The sequence below is a fragment of the Cyprinodon tularosa genome, unplaced genomic scaffold, assembly GCF_016077235.1.
Source record: "Cyprinodon tularosa strain WSP-4 unplaced genomic scaffold, ASM1607723v1 ctg12, whole genome shotgun sequence".
NCBI lineage: Eukaryota > Metazoa > Chordata > Actinopteri > Cyprinodontiformes > Cyprinodontidae > Cyprinodon > Cyprinodon tularosa.
In genome coordinates, this window is record NW_024038003.1 from 3,927,868 (window position 1) to 3,949,208 (window position 21,341).

Consider the following 21,341-nt stretch of genomic DNA (forward strand, 5'->3'; position numbering starts at 1 on the left):
GTTATAATGGACTAGAGAGAGGTCAGGACACCCAAAATAAGCATAAAAACATTAAAAACAGTATGAAAAGTTTTCACTTGATATTTATTGATCTTGATCAGAGATCTAAAATTATACTTTTTTTTTTTTTTGCTGAATTCAAATATCCAGATTTATCAATGTTTCTCTGGGGAATTAGGCATCTAAAATGCAACACACCCCTCCATTGTTGTCCTGTTTTCGGCTCTAAAGCAACACCTTTAACAGTTCACCTTCACTCCCCTCCAACTTAACATTAACTATCTGCAGATAATAGGCAAGCCATGTGTTAAAACTTGGTGCTACAAGTTGATTTTTGTGTGGATTTGTCTTATCTAAACAAACATGGATACGTGTGTTATATCGAAGCCACGGTATAAGTGTTTTTTTTTTTTTTTAGATGAAGATATGGAGGATAGTTAATTTGTTGTGTCAGTGGTGGTCGTGAGCCCCACAGAGGGTCAGCTCGTCACTCAGGGTCAGTTAATGCAAATCAAAACATGTCAGACAGTAGCAAACAGAATGTGACAACAGCTTAAGCTTTGTGCAATGCAGTTTTAAATTAGTCATGACCCTATCGATGCTCCCCCATCCTGCAACACTGCACCAATCTCTGCTCCCCCAAAAAGAGCCAAACAACACCAACCTTCTCTTGAAAAGTAATGCCATATATTAAACGTTAAAAAACTACCTGACAAAATAATATCACCAGACCTAGATTTTTGTTTTTTACTTTTTAGTAGGTGTGTAATCTTTCTGAGAGACTTATGTGATAAGGAGCCAAAGCTTTACTCAACAAGACGTTCATAAATAGCAACAGGCTTGTGCACTCAGTCATCATCTCTTTTCCATGTTATGGCTATTTTTCCTCCCCCTTAAGGCTTCCATTGAATAACTTCATCATATTTTGAAAATGCAAAAAGACTTCACTATTTAAGTTAAATTGTACCCCACAAAGGCTCAGCCTGAAAAACAAGAAAACAAAAAATCCAACAGCACAACTCTGACTGACACTGAACAGCTTTGCCTCCTGGGAACCAGTCAAAATACAAGAAATCATCTCAGTGGTTGGTTGAGGGCAGATAATATGTAGTTTTATCAAGGTAACCAGCAATTTGTACTGTAATCAGCAGATAGGGTCTCCCTGCTCCCCAGTAACTGGACCTAAAATGACCAAAACAAAGATCTTCTGCAGGGGACAGCGAAGAAACGTGTTATTTATTCATCTAATTCTTTGACTGTTGCTCATCTCTTCCACATACTAATGCACTCCTTGACAACCTCTCATGCTGCCAACAGCAAAACCTGCCACTTAGATCAGTATTTATCATTACCAACTGTTGATTTTTTGCCTACGTATTATTTGTGTGTCACATGCATAACATGATGGTTTCCTTTGGTGATGATTAAAAGACCATCTTAAAAGTGCAGACATGGTTTCTATCTTATGTGTGTGTGTACGTAGACGTTTGCTTTTTAAGATCTGTTAGATTCACGTCAGTGGAAGTTGTCCACCTACACACACAAGCAGAGTGCCTACACAAACGCACAGAGACAGACACAATGCTAGAAATAGCTGCTCTATATTTGAATGAGTACAGTCAGAGTCAATCTCTAATCAATGTCCCAGCTTTTCTGTCTGCTGTGGACTGAAAGCCTAAACACACTGCTGGATGGACCGATAACAATGTTAGAAATTTGAAAAATATAACTGCAAAGAATACATTTCCCATAGGAAATAAAAGAATCTTCCCTTGTCTTGCAACTTTAGCAGAACCCATCTAATTCCTGGGATTTTCTAGAGAACATAAAAACATTGTTAACCTACTGTATGACACTCTTGTTTTTAAACCAAAAACTGTGAAATTAGCAAACCCCTCACGCTGATTAAAGCTGTTAAAGGAAAATAGTGATCAGAAAAGTTTGATTGCATAGATCAAGAGAAGATCTGTCTCTTAAACCTCTGTTTTAAAATATCTGTACGTTTAAAGTGGGATTTTGCATGTAATTTCCATCAATACAATCATGTTTTTCTAATTCCCTGGCAAGCTTTGTTTTTATGATCACCCTTTCTCCCCCTTAATTTTGTTAAAAAGAAAAATCAGCAATCAACAGAAAATAAGAATCTAAAACTTAGTAAGTAATCCCTTGTCATAAAAAACATTACTTCTTCGACAGCTGATTTCATAGGCATACAAATGAGTATAATGGCCTTTATCATTTGCAAAAAAAAGGCACATTCAGGTATAGAAAAATGTTTTTCATTCAGAATTCTCTGCTAAAAAATACTGAACTGCCAATCATTTTTTATGACTTTCACATTAGGCATGAAAACGTCTTAGGTAGGGCTGAAACAATTAATCGGTTCTACCATGATTAATCGATCATCAGCTAATTTAATAATCGATTACTCGATAATTGGGGTATAGTGACTTTAAAATATGCCTTAATTTTGAAAAAAAAATCTTCTTAAAGTAACCTTTGGCTATCCGATTATTAATCAATTTACTGAAAAAATACTAATCAACAGATTGATCGATTTGCAAAATAATCATTATTTACAGCACTAATCTTAGATATTAACCCAAGGATCAGTTGTTATTTTTTTCTGTTAAAATCTACATTAAAAATAAAGCCCTGGTCTGTTATGAGACACATGTACCTAAGCTGTATGACATGTTCATGGAGTTTGGATGCAAAGTCTCACAAGCTTAGTTGTGTTATAATGTTGTCAGTTCCTATAATGGCTCAAATATTACAGCACTATAACATTTTGCAGCTCATGTGGCTCTAATCCAAATGATAAATCAGAAAGTCCATCCCTCCTATTCATTTAAATTTTACAAACTGTGGATCTATACTAACATTAAAGCAGAAATGTATTAGAAATAGTGGGAGTCATACACCCTGCTGACTGTAGCTAATGATAGACAATATAACACAAAGTTACCAAAAAATCCAGGAAATGTATCACTTTCTAAATTGCAGCGCAACTTTCTACTAGTAATATTTTTTTTTTTTTACCAAAATAGGTTATTCTCATTTTTATGCTAAAGAAGGCTATGCTTACAAAAAACAGTTCTACAGTGAAAAAGGTGAGACTGTGTTTTAGAGTTGGTATGGAGTTTGGCATTTTAGTATCATGAATAGGTAGGATGATAGGCAGAATGGTTCCACACAAAAAAGAAAAATAATTATACTTATTAATACATCAACTTACTTTGTTTAAACACATTTACAAATCCATGTCTGCAATGTGACTCCATATTTAAGTTTGAGATCATTTGCCCCCCGATACACACTATGCAAGAAAGAGGTCTTACCGGTTGCTTTTGTGATACTATCTTGGGTGCTGTTAGCCAGTGTCCCTACAGGAGCTGGAACAGGAAGTAGAACATTGGTCTCACAGCTCCCATGGTGTCTCTTAGGCGGAGGAGATGATGGGACTACAGGTGACATCATTAAAGGAGCTGAGATCATTGTTGCCATTGAACTAGAGCCTTCAGTCCCATCTGTGACTGTAAGTGATCGACGGACAGCAACATGTGGGTAAGGGGCTCTGGATGGGCAAGGTGTTGCCATTGGGATGAAATCTTGCATTCGGGGTGCCATCACTTGTGTGATGGCCATACCTGTAGGGTATGCCCCGGCCATTACCATGGGAACAGACAAATGTGAACAGTCAGACATTGCACGTCTCACTGCAGTCCGCTGAGGAACGTCATTACCTTTAACTGTTTTGGTTTCTCTGTTTGACGAAGCAAAAGGTCCTTTCCCCATACTTTCAAAGGGCTTTACAGCCTGCCCCATGGCAGAACTTACAACATTTTTCTCAGTTACATTGTCTCTTCCTGTTCTCTCTGTGTCAGTATGGCTTAAGTTCTCTCTGTCCAGCCTGTTGCCTCCTGAAACACTCGGCACAGCATTACCAGCAGCTTTGTGGGATGGAGACTGGGATGCAGGTGCATGTGTTGTAGGCCCCGCAGTGCTACCAGCTTTGCAATCTTTCAGCTCAGACGAAGGAAGAGTATTCACATCTAAAGCCGACTTTCCAAGGTATGGCTTGAGTGTTTTACTTCCAGGTTTACTTGCATTAGAATCGTCTTTCAACAGGCTTCCAGTTGTCATCTTTGCATCCTTCCTTTCTGCTTCACTTGAAGCTGTATCTCTGGTGATGGATGGGTTTAATGATATTTTTTCCTGATGCCCAGACACCTGGTTAGAAGCCGGAGGAAAGATGTGTCCTTGAATACCTTTTTGGGATCCCTGAAGGTGAAACGCATCCATGTTTTGCTGGAGATTGTTTTGTCCAAAAGGTTTAGGGTCAAGGACAGAATTTGAAAACAGTCTCCCTGGTGAGAGAGAAGGAGAGGGCGATGTTGAAACTGGGGAGGAATGTGATGAGAGGGGGCTGCTGGGGCTTTGCCCTGCACTCCCTAATACACTCCCAACCCCTCCCACCTTATGTGCATCTTCCCTTGGCCTTTCGGGTCTGGACCAGTCATCCTCTATATTCAGCAATGGTGTGGTGAAGCTTTGCGTTTCTGTTGCTATCATCCCGGATAAATTCCCCTCAGTGCCACCTCGCCCTAATTTCACCTCCTCTTCCACTGAAGTTATTCTTGATCCTGTCTGTGCTGTGGCAGCGCTCCCCCCTGATACCATCTGGGTTTGGCAATGCAGGTCACCGTGATGGGGTGCAGCTGGACCAGTGGGTGAGAGTGAAGAGGAGGGCATGACTGATGAGATGTTGGCGCTGGAGAGAACACCAGGAGGTTTGTGCTGCTGCTGTTGATGCTGCTGCTGATACCCACTGGAAGGCTGTCCGTAACCACTGTTTCCATTAATGATGCCAGGCTGCTGCCAGGGTGAGCCAGAGAGGAAAGACATTCTCCTCCTCTGCAGTTGATCTTCCTCTGTTGATCTTTGCTATAAGCTATTTGTTTGTCACCCTTTTCCGCTCTCTTGTCAATGGTAGTGCTTTTAGATTCCTCTTCCTGTGTCCTCAGTTGCTTCTTCTGCCCCAAGTGTCCTATCAGTCCGGGAGGCAGAGTAGTCTTTACTTACCAAACTGTTGTGATGTAGAAGAGAAAAGAAATGATCTCTTTTCAGATGTAGAGTGATCCGTTGCAGTTGTCTTTGTGTGCAACTGCATGGATGTCAGGCTCCTAGAGTGCATGTGTGCTTACAGGCAAAAGGAAAGAAGTGCATGGGAGTGAAAGAGCAAAAGTGTGCGTGTGTGTTTGTGTCTGGTTGTCTCAGCTTCTCTCTGAGCGCTGCACAGATCAGCTGTAGGGCTAAATTGCACCTTACTCTCCCTCTCTCTCTCCTTGACATCACAAAGTCACATGACCACCCTGAATATTCCCTCATTCGCTGGAGCAAAATTTCAGCATCCAGCCCCTGGTGACAAATGTGCACGAGGAAACACAAACTAAGAGACAAGCTTTACACACACACACACAGATCCATGGCTGTCACAGTTGCTCAGCTGCTTTGTGACAGCCACTATTCACATGTTGATACATGGTGAGAGACACAAGGAGAGATTAGCAAGACAAAACTGAAGACTATTATGATCCTGACTGATCAAAGTTGTGTTACTTAGACTTCAGGGAAAACTATAAATACAAAATTTTAATTTCATTCTGGAGGAAAAAAACTGTTGAAAATGTGTTTTTTTTTTTTTACGAAAAATACAAATATCAGTCATGAAATTTCAACAGACACACTTTGAAATCATCGTATCTGGCAAGCCCCTCAAAATTTCCTTTGAAATGTAGCACCAAGATGTTAGCAGCTGATGATTCATATCCTTAAAGTGTACTTTTGGGCCTCCATGGACTGAAGTTCTCGTCCTGCACATCCCACAGAAGCTCAATTAGACTGCAATCAGAAAGATTTGGAAGGCGAGTGAAACTTTTCAAATAACAATTGAATAATCTCATTTTTTTTATTGTTTTCAACTTTGCTCTGGTAGCTGGTATATATAACAAAGTAGCATTCGCATGAATGACAGAAAAAGAAAGTGACATTAGCCCACTTGGATTATTTTGTGAAGAACTGTTAGTTTCCATGCTAGCCTATGTGGGCCAACATGGAGCAAATGCATGGATTTTTTTCTATTATGAACACTATCTTGTTCCATGTAATAAGGTATAATAGATAATAGTGTATATCCAGCCCATGCCATTCCATATTCTTCTGCTTTATCCGGGGATGGGCCACAGAGGCAGCAGTCTAAGCAGAGATGCCCAGACCTCGTGATCCACACACACTTCCTCCAGCTGCTCTGGGGGGACCCCTAGGCAACACCAGGCCAGCTCGGAGACATAGTCCCTCCAGCATGTCCTGGGCCTTCCACAAGGCCTCCTCATAATGGGACATGCCTGAAACACCTCCCGAGGGACGCGACCAGGAGGCTTCCGAAACAAATGCCCGAGCCACCTCAGCTCGCTCCTTTTGACGTGGAGGAGCAACAACTGTACTCCGAGCTCCTCCCGGGTAACTCGGGTACATCCTTGGATAAATATTTATAATTGCCACTTGATATTAGGTACAACACACAAGATCCAGGGTCCAGTTTTGAAGACACACAAACAGTACTATTAAGTTAGGATAATAAAGTCAAATGTTACTAATGCCTTATGTTTGTTGGACATTCTTTTACCAGGTAAATGAAGTGTTTGAATTATAAAATGTTTAAGTGACAAATGTTGATGATGATCTACACTAATCAGAACTAGTGGCGGCTGGTGTAGTTTGCTCCGGGGGGGGCAATAAATTCAAAATAGATGTTTACAAAAAACCAATCAAACGTAAAGCTGCTAAGTGATCACACCAGTATATTTATATGAATGCCAACAACAAAAACATCATAAAACATAATTTCATGTACATGGTTACTTTTTGTACATAAATATTTCCCTTCTGAGGCTTTTGAAGATAAATCCATTTTTTGCATGGTCTAATATTGTTTCACAAATCAAAAAAAAAAAAAAAAAAAAATATATATATATATATATATATATAATATAATATAATATAATAAAAATAATAAACATCTAGAAAAAACACGTTATATTATATTATTTTCCATGTGAATCCCAGATTGTTCATTCTTCTTTGCCTTTTTTAAAAAGTGCTTTAAATCAGTCCTATCTGTCTTTATCCATGCAGGGAAAGCAGCTGGAGGCAGGGAAAGCAGAATAAAGTGTTAGCCTCGCTCAATGCAGTTAGCCAAGCCAACCCTAGCTAAACCAGGTCCTGGAAAAGGACGGTTCTTGTGCTATGTCTCTATGTCTCTCTCTCGCTCCAATTCGTCTTCAGCACCCGTGACTTGACCTGTCAATCACCCACAAAACGTCTGCACTGTGGCGGGAGGTGGTGAGCTAATACACTTCCTGTCAGCTCGAGCTCTCCTACTGTATACCTTTGTATTGCAGAGGAGCTATTGCGCCTGTACAACTTTTAACCAGAGTTGATGGGCAAAGATTTTTACGCCCTAGTGTGTCACCAATCCGACGAAAAATGGAATGATGCTTTACTAGTCATTAAACATTAAATATGTATCTTTAATATCTAAAAAATACATATTAATATATTTCAAAATATTTTAAATGTCCATTTAAAGTTAAGTTATATGACAAAATATATATTTATCTTTTATATCTTAATTAGGGTTATTGGGTGAGTGGGGCGGCACCCTAACACCCTCTATTGGCCAGCTGCCACTGATCAGAACCATACTGGGTTTGTGCCCTGCATACACTCATCAAAACAGAATTTTGGACTACAAAACAATACCATGTGTTAACACGAAACATGGCCTTCATTTTAAGCAAATTTGAGAAAAATAAATTCACATTTAAGGTTAGAGGGAAAGAAAAATCTGACAAAAATCAATTGTGGAATTGCAAAGTTGGCAAATGCAGAATAAATATTCAAGAAGATTGTAATACTAGAAGTAAGGACAGGAGGGGGTTCAATAAAATGGGGAAGAGTATACTTTATTTTCTGCAGACTGGAAAGCTTAAGCTAAATGTTGAAAGAAAGATACCAAAGATGAATCCATAGTATTCATAACTTATTAGCTTCCCATTCGGTGTGGTGCTTTCTCCTGCAGTGAAGTTGTCATTATAGAGGTACAAAAGTGTGTATAGATAATAATTTACTGCATTTGAGCTATTAAAAATTTACAGGTTATTCTGACAGCTTTGACGAGTAAGCCATAGTAGGATGGGTTATGAGAGCTTCATCAATATAGTCTTGAAAACTGTAAACTCTGAAATCAGTCTGAATCTTTTCTAGAACATAGAAACGTGATTTTGGACCAAACCCTGTGCAGAATAATATTTATATAAGCTGCTGTCCAACAAATCTTTTAACATTATGGGTTGTCATGTGTTCCATATTAATAAGAAAAATGTCTTTGCATTATTTTTGAGGTATTTCAGTGGCTTATGACTGTAAGATTTAAGACATTTTTAAATCCAGTATTAATATGACAAACCTACCAGCATTTTATTTTAAGACTGACTTAACAAAACAGATAATCAGTAATTTTATGTTAACATACATTTTGGTCCATGTCTGCAGTGGCTGGGCTCTTTGGAATTCATATCCACTGATATAAGAAACATTTGTATTTTAAGGCTATCAGCGTATTTGACTTATGTTTGTAGATGTGTAATATAAAAAGTTTAATGTAATTCTCATGCACGGTACTTAAATAATGTTATTGCTGTTATAACTAAGTAGTTTCCGTTTATGAATTATAATCCAGGCAGGACCTTCAAGCAGCTTCCTCCTCCATCTAGTTATTTTCCGTCCAACTGCTTTTTTTCCCAAAACACACTTTTAGGTCTTAACACACACGCAAGATGTGTACCGGTATATGTGTTTGTGGTTAGGGCTGCTATCATGAGGGTTTTATATTTACACATTATTGTTCACTAAGGCCCTAGAAATTGAATAATAATTGGGACATTGATTAAATTCTACTGAGATTTTCCAAACTGTCAAGTTTATGTAACATGAAGAGCATTTATTTTGTTAATATAAAGTGCCTTTAAAGTGAAACCGTGTGGAGTCCAACATTTAGCTTTGCTTTAATTGAAACCAAAAAGCGCCCTCATGGAAAGAACACAAGGAAACCTCGGCTGAACATTTTGGGATATGAGAATGACCTTGACTGATTTCTATTTAAAATGACATATTAAGGACTATGATAAGATAATGAACAGTCATTTCTTATACTTAGAGGAAGTTAAAAATGTAGCTGGCATACTGTAGAATTATTTCAGTCATCGATTTTAATAAAATGCTGGCAAGGTTTACTGCCAGCCAAAGGGTTGAAACTCCACAAATCATCAAAGTCCAGTGGCAGCTTTAACTGTGCCCTCCCCAATTACTTACAACCCTGGAATACATCAATTGTGGAGTGAAAAAAGATTCATGGCTTTCTCTTTTTTCTTCAAATCAATACCACAGTGTGTTATGCATTTGGAATGGGACATCTTTACTCTGGCACCCCTAAATAGAATTTACTTAATAATCACATTCTCACCTAGTTTATTAATTAGTAAATTAAGTCCAAATGACCATACTTCATTTTTAGCATCAACCCATCTGTTCTGAAAAATCCTCGAGGGAATGTTAGCCCTAAATTCCATATCCTCAGTTATTCATCTGCCCTGCTCACATACCCTCAAGTCCGCCCAATGGATCAAATAGGTTATGTTAATTAATGAGAACAGTTCCACGTTCTCCATAGCCCCATCAAATGTCATTGTGCACAGACGTGGGCAGATACAGTTGCTGTTGCTTTTCACAGATGTGCCGAGGCAGTCTGGCAGTCAGGGGGATGTGGAATCTGGGTGTTAGACAAAATTAGTGTACAAACAGGAACACATTATTCAGGAAAAAGGGTGTATCAGACTTGGGATCAGGGTACTGTTTGGCCAGGAATAACAAAGTGTTTCTCAAAATGTCTATTTCACTACATTCTTATGGGATTGTCAGACAGGAGCAGCGTGCGCATCGCTGCACCCTGCTACCCATTATTTTTAACTGCGTGCACCAAGCAAGGGCACAGAAGTCCTGCGTCCCCCAAACGCAGCACAAAGGAGCCTGTGCAAGATATGGTCAAAGTTCAGCCATGCTCAATAGAAACCTTTTAATCGGGGGAAAACCTGAAAGCAAAATACTGTAGAGAAGCTAAAATTGTGTATGTGATTTGTATTGATCATTGAGATCACTGGTTCGATTATCCCCAACAAAATCTAAAACTACTCCACACTTAAAATAGACCTGGAAACGGTCGCTGTGGAAACAAAACTTTAACAAGTCTGAACTTCCCAACTTGCTCCCTGGATCTGAGGGTTTCGTATAACCAGAGCCGCCTCTTCAGTACGCTGCGGCGCTGAACCATGCAGCAAGCGCAGCACAAATCACTTCCTGTCTGAAAGGCCCGTTCAGATGCATACTGTCTAAGATGGCCTCCTCACAATGTGTTGCTATTATGTACGTTATTCTTTTGTGAGTGTGATGTAAGCTACAGTGGATAGGACTTTCTGTAAAATTAGTAGTTTTGGTTTTTGCAAAGCATAAAAAAAGCTCTTTTCTCATTCTTGCCAGCTTGAGAAGAAGAAAAAATGTCTCTGGTTTTGCAAGCATGTAACAAACTTCATATTCTCAGAGTTGATGAGGAAATTGATATATAGTAAGTAAATTGAGAGCAGCCATATAAAAACCAAAAATGCTTAGAGGATGTTTAGCTTCCATGTGGAAGAATGACTCAGCCAGCACCTAGACCTGAATCTCAGGAAGAATCTGTTGCCCGATGGTCAAAAAAATGGTCATTCATCAATAGTTCTCTATTAGAACAGAAAAGTCTCTGACCTGGGCTGATATAGACAAATAAATTACTTACATTTGCAAAAGGTGGTTCTTCAAATTATTTAGCTCAAAATGACTGAAAAATAATGCATGCGACACTTTTCACATACTTACTTACTTTCTACTTTACATAAGTATGCTACCTTGTGTTCTTCCAATAAGTCAAATAATAGAAAAATAGAAGATTTTGTTTATAACATGAAGTAAAAGTAAAAAAGTTAAGAGCGAAATTTATTCTTTCTCTGAGGCAAAAAGATAAAAGAGAGAGATGAGACACAGAACCAGTGGATTTGTACAATAAGTAGAAGATAATATAACAGAGTATGCTGAGAAGTAGTCAGAATCAGCAGTAGGAAGGCTTGCTTTAGATAAACACATCTCCTTGAAAAGCTTATCTTCAGCAAGAGAAAAAGCTCTCTGAACGACTCTAAGGATCGCTCTCTGGTGTCGCGCACCATTCCCACTGTGTCCCCCAAACACGAAGGGAACTGAACAGAAATACCAGGACCAGCAGCTCGTCAAGCCTGATTTACGATGAATGGCTCTCATTACATAATCATCCATAAACAATTTGCTGACTGTAATCACAGAGGGACCATGAGCCACAGACAGGAAGAGGAAGACATTAGATTGTTGCTCCACTTTATAATACAAGAAAGGATGGATATTTGGCAGGAAATCTGCTGCGTAAAGCTCAGAGGAGACTAGTGAGCATATTACAGGGGTTCGACAGCTGATATATGTTTATTAAGAGAGGGGAAAAAAATGGTTAGGAATCAGAAGGACTGACTACCTTTATCATTTCACATCAGTAAAATATAGAATATCTTTTGATGCCATAGAAATCAAATTTGATTTTGTGTTTGTAAAATCTGCAGAATGTCAGTAGGATGACTGTTGAACTGACTGATAGCTCCGGCAGTGACCTTTAATGTACACTCCCACTGATTGAAAGCTTTTTTCTCATGAAACACACATTGTGAATGGTTTCTTCTTTCTTTAAAAAAAATCTTATTTGATTACTTAAAACTTCACTCACTTTTGCACTGACTTACAATTGAAGACACATGGCCCTGCAATTTTGGCACAGAACTCCTCAGAGCAACCACTTCTACTGTATGTATGTTCCCCTCTTTTTTTTTAACCTTCAGTAGGTCAGACTCATCAGGAATTAAAGGGAAGTGTAATTGAGACAAGGATAGATCTGATTTGTTTCGAAGAGATCAGGGTGGGTTGGGTGTTAATTAGGGCACACGGTTGACACGTTTAAATTCCACCACATTAATGGAAAGTTGTGCATGAAGTAAAGGCCCTATGTGTCACTGCAGCTGCTTATAAAGAGAAAGAAATGTGCACACATTTGAACTGAAAATATTCATATTAATATCCAACTGCTTTTGGAAAAAAACATGCTAAAAGAAATATTTCCATATTGCAAAGTTGTCTGTCATCAGCTTTATAGCCAGACCATTATACAAGCATTATATAGGCTCAGTAAGTAAGACTGTCACTATATTTCAACCTGTAAACATGATATGTGGGAACAAACAGCAATACTTCAATAGCACATAAGTTTAACACTGTATTTTTCAATCATTACGCCTCTAATTCTCTTTTGGGCCAGTTGAATAGAATAGAATAGAAAATTCCTTTATTGTCCTACAATTTGGAAATTGTGGTGTTACATCAGTAAAAGCATTACAGCAAAAGTGGTCGGACAAATGTGGACATTAAAAAGTATATATAAATAACAGAATAAGTGTTAAAAAAATAAACAGTGTACAGTTTTTTAACAAGGATAAATACTATGCAGCCATCTGAAGAATAAAGAATCAATTGTACAGCTGTGAACATTTTTACAGTAGAGGATATATAAAAATAGCAGCAACAGCAGAGATGTGCAAAATGATGGCAACATGTTATTTAAGTGACTAAGATAGAAACTGTGCAAAAATCTGCATGACTTATTGAGGTTGTTGGGATGGTTATAAAGTCTTACAGCTGCTGGGAGGAAGGATCTGTGATAACGCTCCCTGGTGCATTTAGGGTGCAGCGGTCTGTCACTGAAGGAGCTCTCCAGTTCAGCAACAGCTTCATGCAGGGGGTGGTTGACATTATCTAACAGAGATGTTATTTTAGTTATGGTTCTTGCACTGAGTCCAGAGGGCATCCAATCCCAAAAATGGCATAATGGCCTTCCTGATCAGCTTATGCAACTGTTTCCTTTCAGCTATAGATTATTTCATAAGTAATTTCTATTAGTGCAAAGTCCATGTCAGATATGCATCTCTGCAAGTTAGGAAGTGAAGTCCTAACTTTATGTACCACATAAATATACCTTTTTAAACTTTTAACATGCAAAATACTAACAAAAAAGGTAAAAAATTTAGAATTTAACCCACGGTGAATTTGTGTTTTGCTTAGGAAAATAATAGGAAGAGATAAACATAATTTCTGATTGCTAAATGAATATTTTTCTTGTTTTTGCACACCTATTAATCTCTTACCCTTGTAATATCCAGCCTTCACATTGCAAAGGGTTTGCAATGTGAAGATTTCTCCAGGAGGATTTGTTTTAGGATTCTAGGGAAAATATATTCTAAATCTATAATTAGAACCATTGCCTAAAAGTATAAACAGTAAGCAAAACACACCAGGTGCTACAGAAAAAAACACAATGGTTCTATTAATTAATTTATCATTTAATTTCTAAAATGAACATGGTGAATCAATGCAGGAAAATACCAGGAGTAACAAACAGAAATAATGTAAGGAGCGAGTGAAAGAGAACTTCTAATCTATTCTATTTTGTTAGAATTAAATAGTAATTGTATAATTATTGTAATTTATGTTTAAATTCCCTCAATAAAAATATAGTTCTTTTTGAACGCATAAGTCTTCTGGATTTGTCCTATAACTGTTGTTTAACAAACATTTTACAAAAGCTAGCAGTAATACAGTCATATTTGGTAAATTAGAATATATCTTTCAAAGAATCTTGTTTGTTAGATTAATTGTACAATCAGAAATGTAGGTCTTATTGGTATCCCATAATATTTTAATCGTAAACCTCAAGCTTTTATTTGCTCCAAGTGCACACTGTGTGGTGTAAAATGGTTTAAACTAGTTTAAAACTATCCAGAACTAATTTCTAATTTCCCAAAAGTCAAAGTGAGGTCTTGTTTAATTTTCTACTAACAAAAAAAATAAATAATACAGTATACAGTATGCAGTATAGAGACCGTACAGCTAAATTATTTACAAACAAGAAGCCATCTGGTGTTATTTGTTTTTAAATTAGTAGCCTCTGAAGCCTAAAGTGGTGGATAAAGTTTCGTAAAAGCTAAATCTGTTGTTTTTATTTTACAGATAAACTCATATTTGTTATTTTTATCTTTAAAGGTTGGCTGTTTTAAGTTCAAGATGGACCCTCTATGGTGTCCTGTTAGAATTTCTGCAGCATGTCCTGATGCAAACGGATCTGGGTATGTTTTTCTACAGAGTACATGATTATGTATGTGCCCTAAACCCCTGCAAAACAAGGCTACCTACGGGTATAAATATAGTAACCTTAAAACATCTCAATAAGATGCAGCCAAACTCAGTCTTTCTACAAAGAGTAACTAAGGGTTGTTACTTCATTTCAAAGTAAGATACTTAAGGATAAAGCAAAATACAGGATCAAAGGCCCGATGATCCTATAACTTTCCTTTAAACGTGACCACAAGGTTGACATTAAAGGCTCTGAAAAATATCAATACACATTTTTTTCAGTTCCTGGAAGAAATGGTTTTATGTGTTGATTATTCTATTAAATATTTTCCCGAAAGTCCTTGAATCAATTAGCGCAGATACGACTTTGACCTTGACCTTATTTAAAATGCTAATGTGTTGTGACATTTGTTAGCATGCTACATCTAATATGACACCATGCTAGCTATATCTTAAAGGGTATCATTTTGGTTATAAATGTCTGTTAATGTTAAATTGAGTAGCTCTAACAATGCGGCCACATTAAACAGAACATCACAGAGCTGTGAGCACAGCAGACACATTAGATTAGCTCATTTATAGCCTCTACATAGAGCTGTGGTAGTCATGCATGTTAGCCGTTTTTGCGAGGACTTCTTTGCTCAGGTTAATTAGGGCCAGCTAATGCACCAGTATAATGACACTCTTTTCTTAATGATGTCTCGTTCACTGGTTCTATTTGTTTTTAGGAATAGCGCCTCTGTAAGAGCTCATTTTTAAATTATGTCTCCAAATGTGATGAACATGCTCTCATTGATTCCTCTATTGGAAGCACTCACAAGTTTATATTTTCTATGCTTTTTGCACATAAATACTCTACCTACCATGAACCTCACCAACAGAACAAAATAAATTGTTTTTAAAAACTTATGTAAAAAAAAAAAAGCCAATTTTTTCTCTCTAAAACTTTAAGAAACAAAATACATCTCAGAAAATACTTAAAAAAAAGAGGCGTATGTTTATTAATTAGAAGAGTTATAAATAGCCTCACATGAGACCAGTTACTCTGCAGTGGATGTGTTTATGCAGTGGAAATAGAAAATGTCCTGTTTTGAAGGTCACACATTGCATAGCACCAACTGGGGAAAGATAAAAACAGGAAGAAGAGACGCTACAGCTGGTTGCATATAGCGCTGGGCAGAGCGAAGGAGTGAGCAAAGCTGGAGGTGGTGGTGGTGGTATGAGGGGGAGGATCTTGTCAGTGTGCATCTATTTTTAGTCTTCGAGCTCACTGCCTGTCACACCCAGTCCACCCTTTCTCGACCCCCCCCTCCCCAACCATCACTTGCAGAGTCTTCTTGTTTCCATGGTAACCGCCTCCCACGTCTCCCTGACAACGCCCTCCTAGTCTACCAACAACCAAACAAACCCCCCACCCCATGACATCTAAACCCAAATTGTGGATGCATTGATTATTACAGTGCTGCGGCGCCACAGGGAGTCTGAGCAAGAGAGGGGAAGATGTCAGGTGGATGGAGGAGACAAAAAGGGCAAAGACGTGGAGAGATGAGAGAAAGACGACACTGCGTGTGAAAAGGAAGGGGCAAAAAAAGACGCAATGGTCCACAATGGAGATACGCAAGACAGGATGGGGGTCATGGTATAGTAGCCTCATTTTAAAGAAACACAAATGAAGCTTAAAACTGAACTGGATTAGAACATCTGATTGAACAGCATCAGAGGGAATGTTGGAGGCACAAACAGAAAAAGAAACAGAGGTTGAAAAAGGAAAGCAAAAGGATGGGGGGGGGGGGGGGGGGGGGGGGTAATCCACCCATAAAATCTTACTGTAGCCCAGTTAACGCTGCGGAGAAAGTAATCTGCTATCTATAGTGCCCCACATTCAATATTTAAATTCAGAGTCCATAAGAACCAAGACTAATTGCTTAAAGCAGACTACGCAATGGTAAACAGATAAATCCAACGTCATGTTTGTTTGTTTTTTTAGCTTTATGGTATACAAAAAAAAAAACATTAAAAAAACAAAACGCTTACATCCAGGAGTATGACTAACACAGCTGTTGCCTTATCAGACACTAGAGTAGATACATTGCTTTACAGTACCTTAGGTTGTAGTGTATTTTTTTGAGTATTAATGCCAAAAAGACTACCATCAATTCCTACCCAGTACTACAGTCACAAAAAATGCTTTCAGTAGCTGGTTCTAAAATATCTTAAAGCCTGCCTGTTGTGAGAATAGGAGCACCGAAGATGCAGTCTCCATGCAGCTGCACTCTGTTTCCGCACAATGGAACAGAGTGCCATTACCCAGAAGGATAATGGCACTCCACATATGCCAGATTTTTATTCATTGACTTGAGCTCAGCATTTAATACGGTCATCCCTACGAAGGTTATCCATTACTGTAGTTGATATGTTAATTCCTCCACTGAACATTTTTAAATGTTGTTTACTACAGCCATTAAAAGCTGTTATTCATAGTCTGAATATATCTACTACATGGGTTCTCTCTGGGTACTCCGGCTTCCTCACACAGTCCAAAAACATGACTGAATGAAAAACATCAGGTAATTGGCTTCTCTAAATTTACCTTAGGTGTTACTGTTTGTGTAAATGGTTGTTTGTCCTGTTTGTCACTGTGTTGCCCTGCGATGGACTGATGACCTGTCCAGAGTGTACCCCGCCTCTCGCCGTAGACAGCTGGAGAAAGGCACCAGCACCCCTCACAACCCCAATTGGGATTAAGTAGATGGATGGATGGATGGATGGATGGATGGATGGATGGATGGATGGATGGATGGATGGATGGATGGATGGATGGATGGATGGATGGATGGATGGATGGATGGATCTTGTAAATGCTTATGAACCTCTCGTTGGAGCTAATCTGCATTTTTCTTTGCCTTGTAGAGTACATGTGGCATGTGTAATAACAATGAATGTCAATCTAATTTCATAAATGTCTTGTATAGTCTACAAATTGCAGAGCTGGGAAGGTGCTACGGCTCATAATGAATTCTTTCTTTACTGTTATATGCTTTAAATGTTATAAAAATGCTCTTCTTGTGGTGCCTTTCAAACAAGAATGTGGTTGTGTATAAGACCTAATGCTCTTCATTGCAGGGGCTGTTGCAACCCCTGAGATTCTACCTTATGGAGTCTTTTTCATGATTGCCAACCTTAGTAGACCCATATTTCCTCTAGATAATACAATATAACGATACATCCAGAGATCAGCTATTTAAACTTCAACTAGCTCTGTTATAAATTATGTTTTTGGTGCATATAATAATATCTACAAGATAATTATTTGACCCCAAGTATTTGCTAAAAACCAAGGCTTTGTTCTATTCTTTAAAACCTTATTCCTAATTTATGGTTTTTGGTGTTCTTTCTATAATTTTACACCCATCACAAGCCTTGCCACACATCTCTTTAGGTGCTTTTGTCCTTGCAAATTTCTTAAAATCATGTGGGCTCATTTCATGTGGGTAGCTTTCAGAACTATGGCATTGGCTTTGCACATAATGGCTTTTCTATGGCTATTTTACACTTTAAAATGATGTTCATAATGAGAGAGGGTAATAGTGAGATATTAGCCGCTACAGCTTCCTGCTTATGTTTTGCAACCTGCCTTTATCCCTTTTTAAGTAAGAGACAATTTTCTATAGGTTTTGTAATAATAGTAATATTAAACGTGCTGATATCCTCCACAAGTCATATCAAAACAAAGCAAACTTGACAGCATCAGCTTAGCATTTCAGATATTTTGTCTCCAAAAACCCTCCTTAGTAGAAGCAATAAATGACAGTATGTATTATGTCAGATATAATGTAACCATACTAAAGTAACGCAATTTATGTTTTACATGGTATGTAGTCGAACTATACTTAAACTGTATTTCCATATCCTATTGAAAAAAATGGCATAAAGTAGCACTTACAGTAATTCCCCCTAATATCTCATGATCTGCATTTAAATTGTGAAAGTATCTCAGGTAATCACCAATATGAGCAACGCGGCTTTTTTATTGTATCTATGTTTGGCAAAATGTCAAGGGATCAATTAAAATCAGCGAACAATTATCCCCAAATGCCTGTTTATTGTTTTTGTACAATATTATCCTGAAGAATCTGCTAAGATAATATCTTTCCGACGATGGCATACCTACTGAAAAATTCTGTTTGACATTCAACCTGGCAATCAATTCTAAATTGTTCATTAAATCTAGACATAGAGCATTAAGATTCTGCATAAATCTGTTGTGGAGAGCGTGATCTTTGCTACCATCATGTGGTAAGGTAACAGCATCAGATCAAATGACTTAAAGAAGCTCAACAAGCTAATAAAGAAGGTTGGCTCTGATTTAAGAAATCCTCCAGAACCTCTGGAGAGATATTTCTAAAGTATAATTCTTCATAAAATGAAGAACATAATGGACATGAGGAGCTTTATCAGAAGACAGTTAAACAACAAGTGTTTTGGGTTAAAGGCCTCTCCATATCTGGCGCAAGACCACTATAGAAGATGCTTTCTTCATACAGCTATAAAGATTTTTGAGTTGAACTGAATAAGAAAATCAGCTCATGTCACAACATACACATAGGTATAAATAAACAAATAAATAGGCAAAACGTCATGGAGACTTACTGTGCATGAAGAACCTACATGTTTTGATTTGCTTTGAGAGCCATTTATCTACATGAGCAAACAGACACAGCTGCAGTTGCACCAGCCGACACCTGATGGAGCCAACGAGCAGAGCTGAGGGCTAACAACAAACTCCTTCTGTTCTTTACAGCCTATACTGTACAGGCTGCATCATGATTATCTGTCTGCTACTTTTCACAGCCAACCTCTAAACATATGGGTCCCCTGTTGAGTTCCCTCCTATGGTTTTCACTGAAACTCAATCTTGCTGGCTTCCTCACAGGACAGAATGTCTTGAAAAATAAGGCTACCCTTCCACATCTCACAAACACACAGATGTAAGCAATATAGAGATGAATAGAGACTACTCAGAGGAGAGGTCTATTGTTTCCTCTTCTTAAAAGCAACACTTGCATGAGGAAAAAGTACTTGTGCAGTGAGCTGTTTTTTTTATCAAAGGTTTAAAACAGATGAATTCCTCAATAATGTATTTGAGAGAAAATGGAGAGAAACCCAGGTTTATAAATAAAACAATAGATGGATACTATAAAAGTAGAATATTCTAACCTTTTTTTACTGATTTCTCACTGGACTGCCAATAGAAAGAATACAGAACATTTTTGTTAAGCCCTTATTTTTCATTTTGCTCTTATTAACCTCTCTGGTGATCCTTAGGTTGGTTCAAGTCTCAAAAGACTGAACTAAGAAAGCTAATGTCTCCAGTTAAAAGACATTTCATTGTAAAGCAATAATGAGAATGCACAGGCCTGTAAGGGAAACTAAACACATATCTTTCTGCACCAGAAAATATTGGATAAGGTCTCATGTTTCATGATCTCATTTTTATTTTCCATCCATCCATCCATCCATCCATCCATCCATCCATCCATCCATCCATCCATCCATCCATCCTTGAGTGTAAAAAACAAATTCCAACAAAAAACAAAACAAAAAAACAATATACAATTGAAACCATATATCTACTTTATCGCACAGAAGACACACAAACCTTTTCTTACCGTCAGTCAATTAAGTTTTTTATTTTAATTTTTTAAAGGTTTTCTTTTTTATAACTTTTTTTTTTGTTGGGATCTGGGGATGTACCACCTTTCTCCAGCAGAGTGCGCCGTGGGTCGCCTGGGCTGAAGCCCTCCAGCACACCTGGAGCTGGTCTGCTCATCAGGAGACCTTCCCTACATAAGCAGCTGCCAGACCTTCCTTCAACGCCGCAGTGTTGACCTAGTTTGGTTAGTGAACCTGAGCCTCTGTTACCTGAAAGAATCTTTGTTATCTCAAGAGGGAAACCTGATTCTAATCTGCCTCTGTCTTTGCTCACAGGAAACGTGTCTCAAGTCTGAAGCTCTGGATTAGCTTAACCTGCCTGCCAGCCCTGGTGAGCCAAACCTGAAGATTCCAATCTGGATTTCTCCTGCTTCTCTCAGAGAATAGCTGGAAACTCTGATCAAGGTCTGCCATTCAAAGTCAGAAGCTAGACGCTGCTGCTGCTTGTGCACTCTGCTGAACCAACAGTCTCTGGACCCAACGGTTCCCTCTCTCACAAGTAAAGCCTGGACTTCTTCAAGGTAGACTCTGAATTATCTAAAGACTCAATTAATCATCTGACTGCCTGGCTAATCAAACTGTCCGTCTCTGCAGACATCAGTGAACCCAACCCGGACCAGTGCCTGAACCAGTTCATGTCTTTGTGTGAAAACCTTTTTCAATAAACTCTGTTAAACTTTTACTCAGCCTCCGTTAGTGTTCTGCATGTGGGTTTAGCTTTAAACCAATCATGACACTTTTGTCCTAATTACTTTCTCTAAAGTGGATTGTTTACTTCTATGAGGATTACTATTCTTCAAACTGCAATGAAAAGCCCAGATGATCACATACTTTTGAAGCTGCTGGCAGTGGAAAAAATTATTTTGTTTAGAAATTAAAATGTTTTAGTGTTTAATGTGGGAATCAACCCTTGACCCGATCAAAAAAACCTTGTGAAGATGGTGGCAGGACAGGGAAGACAGTGAAACAAGGCCTGTACTGGCAATGGCTAAAAAAGAGGAAAAAGCTAATTGCCCTAAATCAACAAAAAATAAATGACAATGTCCAAAGTGACTCGGGACCTGCGACCATCATTTTGAAGACACAAACTGTGATGTAATAAAACAAAAGGAGGATGTTTGCAAACCTCAAAAGATTTTCCTAACTCTGGAGCTGCCTCATGTTATCTGGGTGTTTTGCTGCAGTTAGAAATCAAGCAATTCACCAAATAGATGGTTTCA

At 38.2% G+C, this 21,341-nt stretch overlaps 1 protein-coding gene across 2 annotated transcripts in view; it reads right to left on the bottom strand.

Annotated features, from left to right (window-relative positions):
* map4l (microtubule associated protein 4 like) overlaps positions 1-21,341 on the bottom strand; it is a 105,229-nt gene that overhangs the window by 31,779 nt on the left and 52,109 nt on the right. The window contains exon 1 of one of the 2 annotated variants that reach the window (XM_038271753.1): positions 3,342-5,295. The exons of the other annotated variant lie outside the window; for it this stretch is intronic. Within the exon in view, the coding sequence (XP_038127681.1) occupies positions 3,342-4,908 (1,567 nt within the window). The 5' untranslated portion in view covers positions 4,909-5,295. Of the gene's footprint in view, positions 1-3,341; positions 5,296-21,341 lie in introns of those variants that run through there. 2 annotated transcript variants of the gene reach the window in all.